The 16,067-nt window shown below is 31.6% G+C and overlaps 2 protein-coding genes across 4 annotated transcripts in view; one reads left to right on the top strand and one right to left on the bottom strand.

Annotated features, from left to right (window-relative positions):
- Positions 1-219: 219 nt before the first annotated feature.
- Hrs (Hepatocyte growth factor regulated tyrosine kinase substrate) lies at positions 220-3,311 on the bottom strand. 2 transcript variants are annotated; one of them, XM_015930412.3, is made up of 4 exons: positions 2,818-3,311; positions 2,597-2,681; positions 2,452-2,527; positions 220-2,330 (listed from the first exon to the last, which is right to left on the bottom strand). In XM_015930412.3, exons 1-4 carry the CDS (start codon positions 2,852-2,854, stop codon positions 453-455), a joined length of 2,076 nt encoding a protein of 691 aa, XP_015785898.1. In that variant the 5' UTR covers positions 2,855-3,311; the 3' UTR covers positions 220-452. The 2 variants fall into 2 exon arrangements, with proteins under 2 accessions (XP_015785898.1, XP_015785899.1); XM_015930413.3 differs by having other exon boundaries at positions 2,986-3,311.
- Positions 3,312-4,821: 1,510 nt separating this feature from the next.
- LOC107362976 (plasma membrane calcium-transporting ATPase 3) overlaps positions 4,822-16,067 on the top strand; it is a 35,794-nt gene continuing 24,548 nt past the window's right edge. The window contains exons 1-4 of one of the 2 annotated variants that reach the window (XM_015930134.3): positions 4,822-5,058; positions 5,821-6,040; positions 6,249-6,446; positions 7,314-7,436. In XM_015930134.3, coding sequence (XP_015785620.1) covers positions 5,881-6,040; positions 6,249-6,446; positions 7,314-7,436 — 481 coding nt within the window. In that variant the 5' untranslated portion in view covers positions 4,822-5,058; positions 5,821-5,880. Of the gene's footprint in view, positions 5,059-5,309; positions 6,041-6,248; positions 6,447-7,313; positions 7,437-16,067 lie in introns of both variants that reach the window. The other variant, XM_015930135.3, reaches the window with a different exon arrangement.

Below are 16,067 nucleotides of genomic sequence, written 5' to 3'. Positions count from 1 at the left end.
ATCTTTATTTCTTACTCTTGATGTCTGACTTTCAAAGCATATTTCACAAATTATCTGAAATTGTATAAAAATTAATACGATTACAATTTGTGCCTGTGGTTTGTTATTTGCGTTGAAGATTTACTATTGGTAGCTTCGTAGGCAATTGTAGGGATTTGATTGATTTCCAGGAAAAATTTTAAAGATCGGTGGTTCTATAAAAATTATGAAATAATTGTATGAATAATCAAATATTTACTTATCAATAAGTTATTGACAACTGAAAAATATAAAGCTAATGATTTCAGGACTAACATGATACATTTGTGTATAAACACACACTCTGAATTAATTTTTATTTATTTTGAAAAAATTAATATGTTGATTATAAATCAGTGATTAAAAATGATAGTTCCTCCAAATAGAATAACAATTGCTCAATAACTCTGTTAATGTTTGCAGGGAGGACATGTTTAATCAAAAGAAATCAATGGTTCTTCAATAGATGGTTGATTATTGGAATTGTAAGTATCTTGAGTGAGTTGTTGCTGTTGCTGTTGTGGTTGTGGTTGCTGCGGCTGCGGCTGTGGCTGCATTTGCTGTGGTTGGGGAGGAAGTTGACTATGATCTGGTCCAAGTGGAGGTAGTGAAGTGACCATAGGCATTACGGATTGAACTCCAGGTCCAACCATAGGAGCATACGAGGTTCCATATGGCGGTTGTGGAATCTGGTACATCGGCGTTGGCATTTGACCCTGTGGGTTAATGTAAGTTGACCGAGAAGGAGACGCTGTAACAGGCTGTTGAGTTAACGGTGATGGACCCATAGATGGTGGTCCGTGATTTAATGGAGGTTGATAAATCACTGATCCTTGAGGTGGTTGCGGAGGCTGTGATCCAATAGTTGGTGCTGCATACGCAATTGGGCCTGTTTGTGTGGGATATTGTGGAGTACTAGGTACTCCTGGACCTTGAGGCCATTGGTACTTTTGTTGCTCCTGTCTTATGAGCATTTCCCTTTCCTGTTCTTGGATACGTTGCAAGGCCATTTGTCTTTGATATTGTAAATATTCATTTTTCTTTTTTCTCATAATCTCTAATTTTTGAGCCATTTGAGCTTGTCGTTGTCTCTCAGCCTCTTCAGCTTCTAATCGAAGTTTCTCTTGATGTTCTTCTCTCAAGGCATCCAGAGCTGCTCGAGCATCTCTTATTTGGCCTAACTTATCTTGTAAACCTTCATAATACAATCGACCATCGTCCTGGTCTTGGATGTAGCGTAAAAGTTGGGAATGCATATTAGTTATGTTTAGGAAGAGTGCTTGAACGGAGGTATCATTAGCAATTGGTCTGCCTCTAACGTGATTCGAGTTCATACGATTAACAAACATTTCGATGCCTGTCTTGAGTTGAGACAGAAAAGTATCGATATTGCTGTCGATTCCATTCTCTTGTTTATTTGCCATAGCATTTAGTTTAGATTCTTCTTCTATCTCGGAACCTGATTTGGTAGTAACAATGTTATAATGTGGAGATGGAGCACTGGGGGCCGGACTTGTACTACGCTTAGAGTTCAGTAATTTTGTTTCCCAGAAGCTTCTGTCGAGATATTTCTCTACATCTGCACCCATTTTGTTTGTTTTTTCTGTTTTGATTATTGGATTAGAAATTATTTGACTGTAAGAAGAGTAATCGGTTACAGGTAAACGAGTTTTCTCTTTTGATTCTGCTTCACTTTTAGATAAAGCAATAGCCATTTGCAAATCCTCCTCTTCTTGAAGCTCTTGTTCTGTCTTTGACATGGTTGGCTTTGCGTTGGCTGGTTCAGGTTCTTTTGATTCACTGTATCGGCTAAATGGTGTACTAATCTTAGTCTTTGGATCAGTTGGTTTGCTTAATTTCTCGAAACAGTCTTCACAAACGCGCACTTCTTTCTCTAACCCATATTTAGGTATAATTGATTGTTTAGATGAGCACTTTGCACAAAAGATTTGACCACAATGGCGACAGTGATGTTTCCTTTGAACAAGATTGAATTGCACTCTACATCTATGGCAACAATCACCATCAGCCCATTGAGGGGCTGAATCAGCAGCAAACATGGCTTCGGTTTCTTTAAGAGGTGGAAACTGGTGTCCTTCAGCTTTCATAGTATTAAAAGTGTCTTGAATAATTCGGAAGCTTGGCTCCTTACGGAATGCGTGAGCCCAGGCTTGGATTAATTCTAATAATTTTTCACGGACCTTTTCATCAGAAGTTACTTTCACTAATTCTCTCAATTCTTCCATAAAACTCTTGGTACCAACTTCGAAATGAAATGATGATCCACAATTTTTCATACATGATTCCAATATCTATGGGATGAACACAAAAATATAGATGTCACAAAAAGTAGAATATCACAACACACATAAAGAGGCGATGAGAAAGAGTATAAATAAATACAACAAAACCAAGTGGTCCTTAGCAACAAACCTGGAGAGCATAAAGGTTTACATGAGGATTGGTTGCATACATCTTCTTTTTAATAGCGTTGAGGGCATATTTAGGCCTGCAAAGGAAAACATTGAATTTATAATTAGTGAATCATCCAAAACCAATAAATATTGAAGTCACTTACTGGACATCTCCTTGGCGTATATAATCACAAATGGTCAAAATAGAGTTCCAATCTGGTTCAAGTAGCAAATTACTGGTTGCTTTCTCTGTAAGCAAGAGCAACAATAACCAAATTAGTTATCAAAATTAGAGTAATTAATGAAGGGAGTGGAAAGATAAGACATAATATGGCGCATAAACATCATAAAACAACCATGATTAAGCAAAAAAGAGACTATTTACCAATGAGTTTATCAAAGGTTGAATTAGACCGAAACATGTTTAAGCTTTGGGTTAGTGTTTAACCTTTCACTTGTTAGTAAAAAAAGAGCAACCACACAGAGATGCAGAAAAAGGAATTATGGAAACAATATTTAAAATTACAATGGAACAAGTTAGAAAAAAGCTCACACTTAATTAATAGTAAATAAACGTAATAGATATTGGTGATTAGTTGATGTTGTAGTCACTATTTGTCACTGTTGAAATCTTCAGTAATCAAAGAAACAAGTCTGTATGACTGATAATGGTGCTAAAAACAGCTTTGTTGTAGCAGAAAGCAAAACAAACCAGATGAAGTCAATGTTAATTTGGAAAGACGTTTGATTCATGCAGTAACGAGTTTAAGGAACTAGTTAATTTAGTCATGTATCATTTACGAAATTTGAAAATTAAAAACAAGCAACCAGACAAAAACAAAATTCTTAAAAATCAATCAACACAATGACAATACATTGTTGTTACTATAAACAACAATCATGAGGAACATTGATGCTATAGATTACCGATTCCGAGTATCCGGTTAGTGAGTTATCCGGATTTTTAATTTTAATCTTTAAACTCAATTGTTTATTCAGTATTTTTTAAAATATTATTACCATCAGCTTTAATCTTCTAAAAATTTATTACTTTAACCGATTAGATGAAATCTTAATCATATTCATGATAATCTATTTCAAGGGTTTGATCTTTAAATCAATATTGCTTCTGGTGAACCCAACAAGACCGTTGTTTGATTAAATTATTGTCGATGAACTGCAGTATCAAGTACAAACATCATCGGACTATTTTTAACCTTTGTGTAATCCTTTCTCTTGAATTGATATTATTTGAAAGAGTTGTAATCTCAAGTTAGCTAGAAACCACGTTCAATATTCAAATTAAACAGTAAACATTATCATCAATGAGCTACACGATAATCAATAATTGATAGACATTGAGAATTGAGTGTTTCAAAGAAATGATTAGACAACTTAAATCTAATAACTGAGTCATAAAGATCGAGACTGATAATTAGAGTTAGCTACTCTGAGTGAGGTGGAACTTTTTGCACGAGAAAAATCATGAAAAGATAGTGACAAGTCCAAGGCATTGAGATGAATAAAGCATTACAGATTGATGATCACAGTTGATGGAAAATTCAGAGAAAAGATTAGTTAATCCAGGATGAATAAACGATCTTTGGTAAAGAAGAACCAATCAATTGAAAATATTCTCATCGATTGTCAAAATTTCTAGATGAGCCTCAATTGATCCTAGATAACCAACAGGAAATGTAATACATTAACAAATGAAAATACAATCAATAGTTGGAAAAGACAATTTATTTTAGCTAATAAACAATTTAAATCTAAAAATAAATGTGTTTACTCAAAATTTTCAATTTCAATGACTTAAGATAGACTGATATCTGTCAGTATCTGATAGAAATAGTTTATAAACGATTCAATAGATGGAACCAGAAACAAATGCAACTTTCTACTTTTAATTGTTGCAAGATAATTGGAAAGGTCGGCAATTAATAATGAAAATAATAAGTAACCTTAACAATTGAACTGGTTTTGTTAACATGTGTTGGATAAATCTCCAAAATCAAAATTCGGACAAAACCTGTTTTTAAAAAATAAGCTTCAAGGATCAATAGTTTTGTTATTGAATAACAGTGATCAAGTCTAGTCTCTTCCTTTGTCATTAAACAGAAATGGCTTATCCTTCTTAACGTGATTACAACAATTAATATCGACTTTAACAAGAGACATTAATCTTATCGAAGTTTCATCCTTAAATTATCAACTCCATGTAATTTACACATAATTATTATGTGTTTGTGTTATCATTAAACTTGTATATTGCTGGGCTTGCGCCATTTTAAGGAAAACCCGCCTGAAAATGAAACAAACATTGTGAGTAAAAGTTGATGTTGGAAAGACGTTGGAAGCAAAATCAGAGGCAAACTCAGTTCTCATTCAGGTTTTTGTTTGGTCTGTTTGTTTCAATTGAACTCCAATCGAAACTTGGTGAATAGTTAAACTGGGTTATTGTTTTGCTGTTGTTTTTGGTCAATCAAATTGTTCTAATGAAATATTTTCATCTGTCATCTGACGAGTTGCCATTGAACTTGTCTTACCCATGATTCACATCAATTTTCAACTGTGACTCTTCAACCCTTATTTTGTCTACAACCTTAAACCTTTACAAAATCAGGTAACATTTACTTTTGTGTTTTACTTTTTTTTCGCTCTTTTTTCTTCTTCTCCACTTTACCCTGCCATTTGTTTTCACCATCGGTTAACTTGATTTACATTGTTGCACCATTCAACCCATTTAATTTTAACGAAATTTCATTTAATCAGAAATTTCTCCTTCTCTTCTATTTTTTTCTCTTCTCTTTTCTCTCCTCTAAATGTTATGCATTGTTTTTTTTACTCTGTTTCCCGCTAATTGAATCAATCAAGTTTTCTGCTCATCAAAATGGTGATCACCTAAGTGTTCCAATAAATTTACTCCGCTAACAACTTGAATGTTAATAATCATATAAATATATTCATTTTACCATACTGGTCCAAAGTGTCAGTGAAATCAGTTTAATTAATTATCACCGAGTGACAGTAAAAAAGAAATCACTTAACATCAATAAAGTTGAAAAACATAAATCTAAACAATCCTACTCTCTTGTCAACAATAATTTTCATTTTGCAACGGAAAAAAAGCTGTTGTCTCATCATCATTGGCTAGTTTAAATAATATTAATTATAAAATTGTAACTCAACAGTCAAACAGTTCACTTTTGAAAAACAAAAAAAGCTATCGCCATTTTTATCATCCTTACCATCTTTATCATAATCATCTCACTTTTAACCAAATTGACATCATAACTTGTAACATCTTTTTAACCGGATTTTTCATCAGTTGTGCTTCACAAGTGATTAACAGTGTATATTTTTCACTTTCTCATTCTATACATAGCTACCAACAATACCAAATAAATCAACCTAATTTTAACCACAAACTGACTATTGTTTAAACATGGGTGCCGACGGAGGAATAAGTGTCAGTTTTAGTGTTTCTGTACCCCAATTGAAAGACCTTATGGAATGTAGGGGTAAAGAAGCTATAACTAAGCTTGATAGTGAATTTGGAGGAGCTCAAGGCTTGTGTGCTAAACTAAATACATCACCGACTAATGGTAAGTTGACTCAACAGTGATTAACCGTCTATCAACAGTTTTTTCCCCCCAGAACGAGAAAACTGTCTGATAAAAACCTTCAGATTACCAGTTGACCGATCTTTCTTACATACAATTTTAGTCTCAAATCATGTTTTTTTTCATTCAAATTTCATGTTATTTGTCATCTTTCATTAATTTTTATTTTTACTTTTGTTTCCTTGTTTAGGGTTAAGTGGAGCTCAAAGTGATTTAGAAGAACGACGAACGATATTTGGTGCAAATGAGATCCCTCCAAAGCCACCTAAAACATTTTTACAGCTTGTCTTAGAAGCTCTTCAAGATGTTACATTGATTATATTACAAGTAGCTGCCATCATATCCCTGTTACTATCACTTTATTCGGCTCCTGACCATGGAGAAGGAGGTGAGGAAAATTCAAAATCAACTATAAATTCAATGGTCCAAACTGATACGTGTTCAACTATGTGTTTAACTGTTGTGTGTTTGCTGCAAACGCCATTGAAAAAATTTCGTATTACCTCAATGATAAAATTTATTGTCAGGACTTATTAGAATCTCAATGTGACTTGTGTGTTCACAGATCAAGTTGACAGCTAGAATCAATGCCAGGGCGATAAGTTCTCATTTAATTACAATTAACTAAACACTTTGGAACATGCTATTGTAAACAATGATGATAATTGAAGAAGTTATTTTATTAATACAAAGATGATGGCAGCAACACATAATTGATAAGCACATGGAGAAAAGTAAATCTGTGAACATGGAAAAAGATAATCATGTTTTTGCCTTTTCACTTTGATACACGATAGATAAATTGATGTTAATTAAAATAGAGTTGATCAGTTGTTTACTTCACAATAATTGTAAGATGATGTTATCCATCTTCAATCCTATGGATTGTTGATCAAGCGAAACGTTGCTAATGTTTTAACTCTCACTGTTATCATTGACTTTTATGGTTCTCAGTTTGGAGCCATTTTCAGCTCTTCATTTATTGTTATCAATATTATTGCTAGTTACTCTCAATTACTATCAATTCAATCGATTTTTTAAACAAATTTCACATTCAATATTACTAATAATACCTTTTTTCCTCTCTCTCTCTATGTTCTTGTCATTTTTGGTTTCTTCTGGTTTGGTTATCTTTTACTCACTGGTTTATCGATTGACACTTAAAATATTATTTCTGTTGATACCTCTCATTATAATGGTGATGATGATTATACAACAATCACACAAAACATTCAACCCAATGAATGATCCTTAGGTGGAGGAGATGATAGTGAATCATCAGCAAGCTGGATTGAAGGAGTAGCCATTCTTGTTTCAGTCGCCATCGTTGTCTTAGTAACTGCCATTAATGATTATACCAAAGAAAAACAATTTAGAGGTAAACTTTTCACCCTCATTTACTTTTTTGTCCTTTTTCTTTTCTCTTATTCCTACACACTTTACTCCTTCTACCTCTTTCCCACCTTTTTTAATTCATTTCCATTCCTTTTAAAATGTGAGGAAATTCAATCTCACATAAAGCAAAAAAAACCGGGAACAAGAGTCTAAAAAGTACATGTTACAGTACAAAAACTGTGTGAGTTGTGTATTTCAAAAAATATGAAACTTTGATCATTATTACTTATATTTTTCTTTCTTTTTCTCTTGCTATTTGTATCTGAGTTATCAATTGAATATGCTGAAATATTTTGTGGTTCCATCCATTATCACTTGAGAAATTAAAGTTCCAAAGTGTCTAGAAGCGAGAAAAATGGTTAAAGGAGAAAGGGAAAGCCATTTACTTGAAGATGTTGAAGGAGAAACTGAATTAAGACATTGAAACTGAAGATGAGGTGAAGGATAAGGAAGATGAAAATTAATAAGTCATTCCTACCCCGAAAAAAGGAGGAAGACAACAACAACAACAACAAGATGAACAACAATAACAGCCAACAGTATATGAGCAACAGCAAGAGCAGAAACCATTTGAAGCAATCTTGAATTTACCCGAAAGCCTGTTAATAATAATTCGTATGGTTGGGCCTTGAAGTGAAAGATTTAGATTGATTTCAGAAACAAACAATTAAGATGACAAGTTGAACAACAAACATAAACATCATCATGTTCATAAATAACAAGCTATCATCTAAAATGAACTAGATTTATTACTGAAAGTGAAAAAAAGGAAGATATTTGCGAAAATGAAAGTATACTCTGTTATTATTATCAGACTTTGGTGTAAATGGTTAGACCAATTCCTTATATATCTTAAGGAATCTGTAATCGATTGGTTTTTTTTGTTAAAAGCTATCAGTAATACTGTGAAAGGCTAGTTGCTGGTAAAAGTAAAATGGTAAAAGGCAAGCAACAGACAGAAGAGAAGAGAAAGAGTCCAGAAGAAGGAGGTAAAATGGCAGAAGATGAAGACACAGAGGAAGACGGCAGATAAAGAAAGTGAAAAAGTGGAGCAAGATCATGAAATATAAAAAAAACCAGCTTGTTAACAATTTCACCGAATCTACCTCAAAATTATTCTTATATATTTTTACACTTCTTTTATGTCTTCCTCTTCTCATCATCGTCTTCCTCCACTACAGCCATTGTAACAGACTTTCATTGATGCTTGTTGTTGTTGACTTTTTGTTGTTCATTTTTTGTCTTCTTTTTTCTGTTGATTGTATCTCATACAATCAACACCAAAGTCAATTTTTAGTTTGTCGATTCACTTCACCTCAATAGTTAACATCTTACCTGAAAGCAAAATAATCTAATCATTTCTAACCCATGTTATTGACAGTAATAATATAACATCATAACAATATCAGAATATTGACTTTACCTTTTTCCTTTACAAGTTAAGTTGTATTCAACTTGTTACTATTAGTCTTTTTTTTCTCACTCTGTTAATCATCATTTCCATAGTTTACTCAGAATCGTTTCTTACCATGTTATCAGAATTTACTTTACCAGTTTTCCTTTTCTTCATCATTCTTTTAACCAGAAAATGTGTAAAATAGCAAATGTTGAATATAAATTATCTGTGAGTTCATCTCCCAAAAATTGATAATACCTTTTTCAACTTGCCTCTCGATACAATAGCAAAGTCTGGCAGATTATAAAGAAACTATTATTATAAGATAATTTGTTCAGATTTTCTTCATCTTTCCTTTCATACTGTTCAATCTTGCTTAATTAATTGTGTCTCTCAGGTTACTGTAAAGGATTAATTGTAGGTCCTCATTTTTTTGATCGTTATTCATCGATTCATATTTAACTTCAACTGTTAACCATAAAGATGATGAATTGTAAAATAAAGACAAGTCTTCTTAATTCTTGCCTTTTTTTACTTTTTCCTACCCAAATGTAAAGATTATTATATTTGGGTTAATTTTTCTATTCTCTCTAACTCTGCTTTGTTTTATGGTTTCATGGTAGTTACTTGCATAACATTTATTTGATTATATCTGTATATTCCTATCATTCCTTCTGTATTTCAGGTTGTACGTTTTACCTTTTCCAGTTTTGGGTAACTCATAGTTTCACATATCAAATTTAACCAGTTAACCCGATCTTGTTTTCTGGTCTTTTCAATACACCTTCATACAGTTTACACTCACACACCAAGTTAATCAAAATACCAACAAGTTTATCAATTGTAACATAAACTTGTACAGTCTATGCTAATATTGAAAAATTGAGCATTTTTCTGGTAACAACTTAAATTGTTCAGTTGAGTGAAACAATCCAAAAGTAAAAAGCAAATCAAAAGATTATTTTCATTGAGACTCATTGAAATTGACGTAAAAGATCATTGAAAGGCTACAAAAATTTCACCTTTCAACGAATAGGCGAGAAATTATTTACGTAAACTCTTGATTTTTGTTGATTACTTCATTTGGAATAACATTTTCTGCCTTTTATTGTCATTATCTTGATTGTTATTAAGTTTACACGTTTTATTGACGCTTAAATCGTTTGCTAAATGTAACTAATTAAGCTGCAATTAAATGAAGCTTTGTTACTCAACAAACATTTACCATTTGCTCAATCTGGTATTTAATGTTTTCTTGCTTATTGTTGCTTCCATCTTTATTTTAAAGTCTACAAATGATTAATACAGTAATTAAGGTCTTTTCATTTAATTGCTGATGTTAACAAAACACTCGATAACAAGTGATTTAATCAACTGTAAGCATCACTCAATGTGTTGACTACAACTTGGTTAATCGATGAATATTTTTGATGCAAAAATTTCTCTCTTCAATTGACATTCTATCGATTGATTTTTCATTTAATTATTGGCTATTTTTTTATCAATAGTTTCAATAACAAGCTTATTAGTAAACAAATTAATTGCTCTTTTAAATTGAAATTAACAGCAATAACAATGATTATGGTTATAAGATTAATTATGAAACAAAGTGAAATGAAAATAAGCCAATTGAAATGTAATCAAGAAAAATTTATTGCTACTTCATCCAACCTCCATTACAATCTCATAATGTTATCATCATCATTGTCTCATCTTCCTGATCTTCATTGACGTAAAGAGGAAGTTAGATCACCAAAGTCCTGAGTAAATCAGATAGACGAAATAAGATGAACCCTGAACAAAAAGGTTTCAAACCTGAAATCTGTTTTGTCTATTGAGACTGATACAGATAAGTCAATGTTTAAACATGAAAAAAATGATGAAAAGCTGATTTAAACAATCAATTTAATCAAAAGCTATATTTGAATAACATCAACAATAAGGAAATTAATGATAAAATTGCAGATTTAATGAGTCTAAATGGGTTTCCATTGAAATATGAATCGTTTTCAAAGGCATTTACCAGTTTCAATTGAATTTTTCATTTCTCTCTCTCTTAATTAGCTTAATTTTGGGTTCTCATTTAATGATGGTAAAACACAATCAATGGGAAAAGGAGAAGCGATTTAATCACATTTGTTGAATGATTGTTGAACTTTCTCTTGCTAGTTGATTGTCCTTCTTGATGAGGTTACTATTGATTAATGCTTGCTCATTGTTAATAACATAACAACAGTAAACTGACTGATAATGATGAGGCTTGAATCACGTTACCCTTAATTGTTTACGACAATTTACTCAATAAATACTCTTCCATTTATCAATCAATGACAATTTACTGATTGTCTTGACCTCAAGTTTTACAGCCAATTTTCACACTGTTTACAGCCATTGAAACAATTAACTGAAGATGAGAGTTGAAAGCAAAAAATAGATGAACGACCCTAACCTTGAATATTTTTGATTTGCTTCAAAAACATTGAAAGTTAATTGCTTCGAATCAAGCTTGTAATTAACTAAAGAGTAAAAAACTAGTTTAATGTCACAGAGACAATCTGCCTTTTTCAGTCTCTCATGTCCCATGAAAATCTATCCATGAGATGAACTCATGTGAATCAAATTGTACTTACTAATTGTGCTTGCTTAAGCATATCAACCTGATTTTTTTTCATATTCAACATCCGACAGAAAACGTGAAAACATTTCATCTTAGATGTCCAGTAAATTCAGAGTTTAGATTAGAGAATCGATCGAGAAATTCGTGAAAAAAATCCTGAAAGTTGAACAAAAGATTCAAGACAAAAAATGAACCGAAAATTGAACCAGAAAATTGAACCAGAAAATGAACCAGAAAATTGAAAAACATTTCAACTTTGCTCTTTGAAGGGCTTTGATCGTTACTCGCTATGAATTTATTATTAAACCCTTTGTCATAATTACCATTCCAATTACAGAATCACTTTCAATTTATTATCAAAGGATAAAGACCGAAACTGCCTAAAAATAGAATTTCCTCAAAGTTCTGTACTTGATGTAAGATTTTATGCCAATTCCAAAAATTGATTCCATTTTTCGATATGATGTATAGTTTTCGAGTTATCAGGTTAAAAATGTTAAAATGTTGAAAATGGCCTGAACCAGTTTTGAGTGACAAAGTATTTTGAATATTTTGTACATAATTGACTGCCCTCTATTCAAAAAATGTATCGGTATATTTCTATCATCGGGGCGTCTATGACTTTTTTGATAACGCTTGATATTTTTTTCGGGTTTCAGCCTTTTGGTCTCTTAGACGTTTTGAGTGACAAAGTATTTTGAATATTTTGTACATAATTGACTGCCCTCTATTCAAAAAATGTATCGGTATATTTCTATCATCGGGGCGTCTATGACTTTTTTGATAACGCTCGATATTTTTTTCGGGTTTCAGCCTTTTGGTCTCTTAGACGTTTTGAGTGACAAAGTATTTTGAATATTTTGTACATAACTAACTGCCCTCTATCCAAAAAATGTATCGGTATATTTCTATCATCGGGGCGTCTATGACTTTTTTGATAACGCTTGATATTTTTTTCGGTTTTTAGACATTTGGCCACTTAGGTCATTTGAGTGACAAAGGATTTCTTATGTATACCATACATTGGATCGTCTTCTCTGCAAAAAATGTATCAGTGTATTTACATCATCGGGAGGTATATACTATTTTCAAGACAACAAAAATTCAAAAAATATTATTCTTCTTGAAAAAGAGCATTTACGCCCCGATGATACTAATATCCTGATACATTTTTTGGATAGAGGATGGTCCAATGTATGATAAATATTCAGAATACTTTGTCACTCAAATCATCTAAGGGGCCAAAAGGCTGAAACCCGAAAAAAATATCAAGCGTTATCAAAAAAGTCATAGACGCCCCGATGATAGAAATATACCGATACATTTTTTAGATAGAGGGCAGTTAGTTATGTACAAAATATTCAAAATACTTTGTCACTCAAAACGTCTAAGAGACCAAAAGGCTGAAACCCGAAAAAAATATCAAGCGTTATCAAAAAAGTCATAGACGCCCCGATGATAGAAATATACCGATACATTTTTTGGATAGAGGGCAGTTAGTTATGTACAAAATATTCAAAATACTTTGTCACTCAAAACGTCTAAGAGACCAAAAGGCTGAAACCCGAAAAAAATATCAAGCGTTATCAAAAAAGTCATAGACGCCCCGATGATAGAAATATACCGATACATTTTTTGGATAGAGGGCAGTTAGTAATGTACAAAATATTCAAAATACTTTGTCACTCAAAACGTCTAAGAGACCAAAAGGCTGAAACCCGAAAAAAATATCAAGCGTTATCAAAAAAGTCATAGACGCCCCGATGATAGAAATATACCGATACATTTTTTGAATAGAGGGCAGTCAATTATGTACAAAATATTCAAAATACTTTGTCACTCAAAACTGGTTCAGGCCATTTTCAACATTTTAACATTTTTAACCTGATAACTCGAAAACTATACATCATATCGAAAAATGGAATCAATTTTTGGAATTGGCATAAAATCTTACATCAAGTACAGAACTTTGAGGAAATTCTATTTTTAGGCACTTTTCCCTATTCTTTTGGTCTTCGTCCTTTAGATTATTTTCTAGCAGCAACAATTTACGTTAATTGTTTGACGTCTATAGTTTATTAATTGATTAAATTATCTTCTCGGTCTTTTATTGATTTTTAATAATCACAAATTGCAAATCATTACTTTCACTGTGTTCACTTCACAGTTATTGCCATCCAATATCAATAAGTTTTCATTGGTTTCATTCAATTTTGTTTTCCTAGTTTGGTCTTTTTATCATGAAAACAATTGATTTTGATCATTTCGATTAAAAAGATCACTGAATTATCCAGATTTACGTAAATGCCCAACAAGGGCGGATTTGATAATCTCTGGTCTAATTATAAATGTTCATTATTTTAGTGCCTAGTCTAGTTTATTAATAAACTGATAACTTTTAATCATAATTTCCTGATTGTGGATGAAAATTTTTACGATTATTGTGATTGAAATCTTTGATATCTTTCGACAATTTGATTACAATGAGCGTCAATGGTGACAACATTTTTTTCTGGTTACTTTTGGGTTCAGTTGACAAATTGAAAGTCTTCTATCATTTAATCAAATTGTAATTCAATTTTCTTCTAATTGAATGTTTAATCAAACGAGCAGAACTAATTGTTCAGCCAATTGTTGATTAAAATTGCACTTCAATTATATGCTAAATACTGTTGAATTATATTTTTAGGTTTAACAATAAGATTGTAACATTTGAAAGGTCAATGACAATAATTAGACAAATTGATTTTTTTAATCATTCCAGTAACAATAATTTAATTTGCCTCATTTCAATGATGTAAATGGATTCAAAGAAATAACAGATTTCATGAGACAGCATTTTCCTTTTGTTGGGTTAAATTTAATTAAATCAATTGGCAAAATTAAGCTTGAAGCAATCAGTTGATTCATTTTAAAAATGGATATTTGCTGACTTTTCAACTTCTCTTATTGATTTTTTTACCATTAATTTTGAGTTGATAAAAATATGAATTCAAACAACTGTATGATTGATTGATTACGACAATTTGTTGATTTTTTTTCAATATTTTACCCGTAAATCCATCCAACTATAATAATGATGATTAAAGTGAAGATAAAGATGGCAGAAGATGAAAAGCTGATGTCAAGTTGCAAGATAAAATATTGAGGAATCAAAGGATTCGCCTGATTCTGATGACTCGCAAGTAAGAGATGATGAAGGATGAAAAGGATGAGTGAAACCTACTTTGTATTAACCATTGTTGAAATATGTTACATTATGACAGTTGAAAAAATGGAATGTTTGCCTTTGAAGATTCCTTAAGAGATCAGAATTGGAATCATGGTGAAACTGGAGAAGCAAAGATAAGGAATATTCAGAGTGAAATATTCTGAAAATGTTACAAAAAGTGTGAAAAGTAAAACAAACTTTCCAACAAATGGCAAATGTAAGCCAACTGTCAAGCAAATTGTTTTTGACCATTTTTTGGTATTTTCAGCTTTTCTTTCACTTCTCAATCTAATCATTCCCTTAATCACAATCATTGTCACTGTCGTCACTATTCTAGAAGTTAATCAACAATTAAATTTGCATTTTCAACAGTTAATTGTACAATATCCAAGTAAATTGATTAACTTACAGTTTATTGATGTTCCAATGTTGTTTTAACTGTCTTTTTGTCTTTGCATACTTCATATCTTAATTGTTAATTATCCTGTCTACAATTGTAATGATTGTAATTGTATTGTTTACAGATAACTCTTGATAATGATAAGATGAACGCAATCATTACGACTTGTTGAATTAATACGTCAAACTGATAATAAACTTCTGGTTAACTCAACTATCGTTTGCTCTTGTTTAGCATTTTCCCATTTTTTTCATGATTGATTCAAAAAACTGGTAATTTGTTGTTTACCCATTTCCAGTGTAATCATTGATCAACAATTGTCATCTGATTGTTGGAAAATTACTAAGAGCAGAGATTTTGTTGATTAATTGTGAATGTTGATTATTTTTCATGAAAAGCCATTTAAAGATTGCTCTTCAAGTTTACATTTGACATTTGCTTTTAGGTTATTCATTGAAGTTTCATTGATTACCCTGTTAACCTTTTAGTGAACAAAGTTCTGGTCAAATTTTGATGGTAGCTTTCCAGGCTTAATTAATAACTATTCATGTCAACAATTATACTGGCAAATTTAGATATGATTATCCCTTTGGTTGTTCATCATCTCTCGATTATTAAACATCTTATCAATCAACCTTTTCAAGTCATTATTCACTTTCAACTTTAATGTTGACCTTTCCATTTAATAGATTAACATTAAATGACTCTTTACTAATATACTTTAATGTAAATTGTAAATAGTCTGACACAATCAACAATATCATAAATATGTAACATTAATGTCAGGAATAAATGTGTTGAGTTATCTTGCTCATCCCAGAGTCATCATCATGTTTTGACGCTCATCTTCACCTTTTCACCATCTCTGATCATTATCATCACCATGAACACTTGAACACACACACAGATTATTCACAGATATTCAAGATGAATAATTTGAAAGATAAATAACACAAAAAACCAACCAATTTGTCAAAATGGTTTACAATC

The sequence above is a fragment of the Tetranychus urticae genome, chromosome 3 (assembly GCF_039701765.1).
Source record: "Tetranychus urticae isolate SD_2017Ah chromosome 3, NJAU_TeUrti_SD_1.0, whole genome shotgun sequence".
NCBI lineage: Eukaryota > Metazoa > Arthropoda > Arachnida > Trombidiformes > Tetranychidae > Tetranychus > Tetranychus urticae.
Note: the sequence above shows the minus strand (reverse complement) of the source record. Positions and strands in the feature narration are given on the sequence as shown.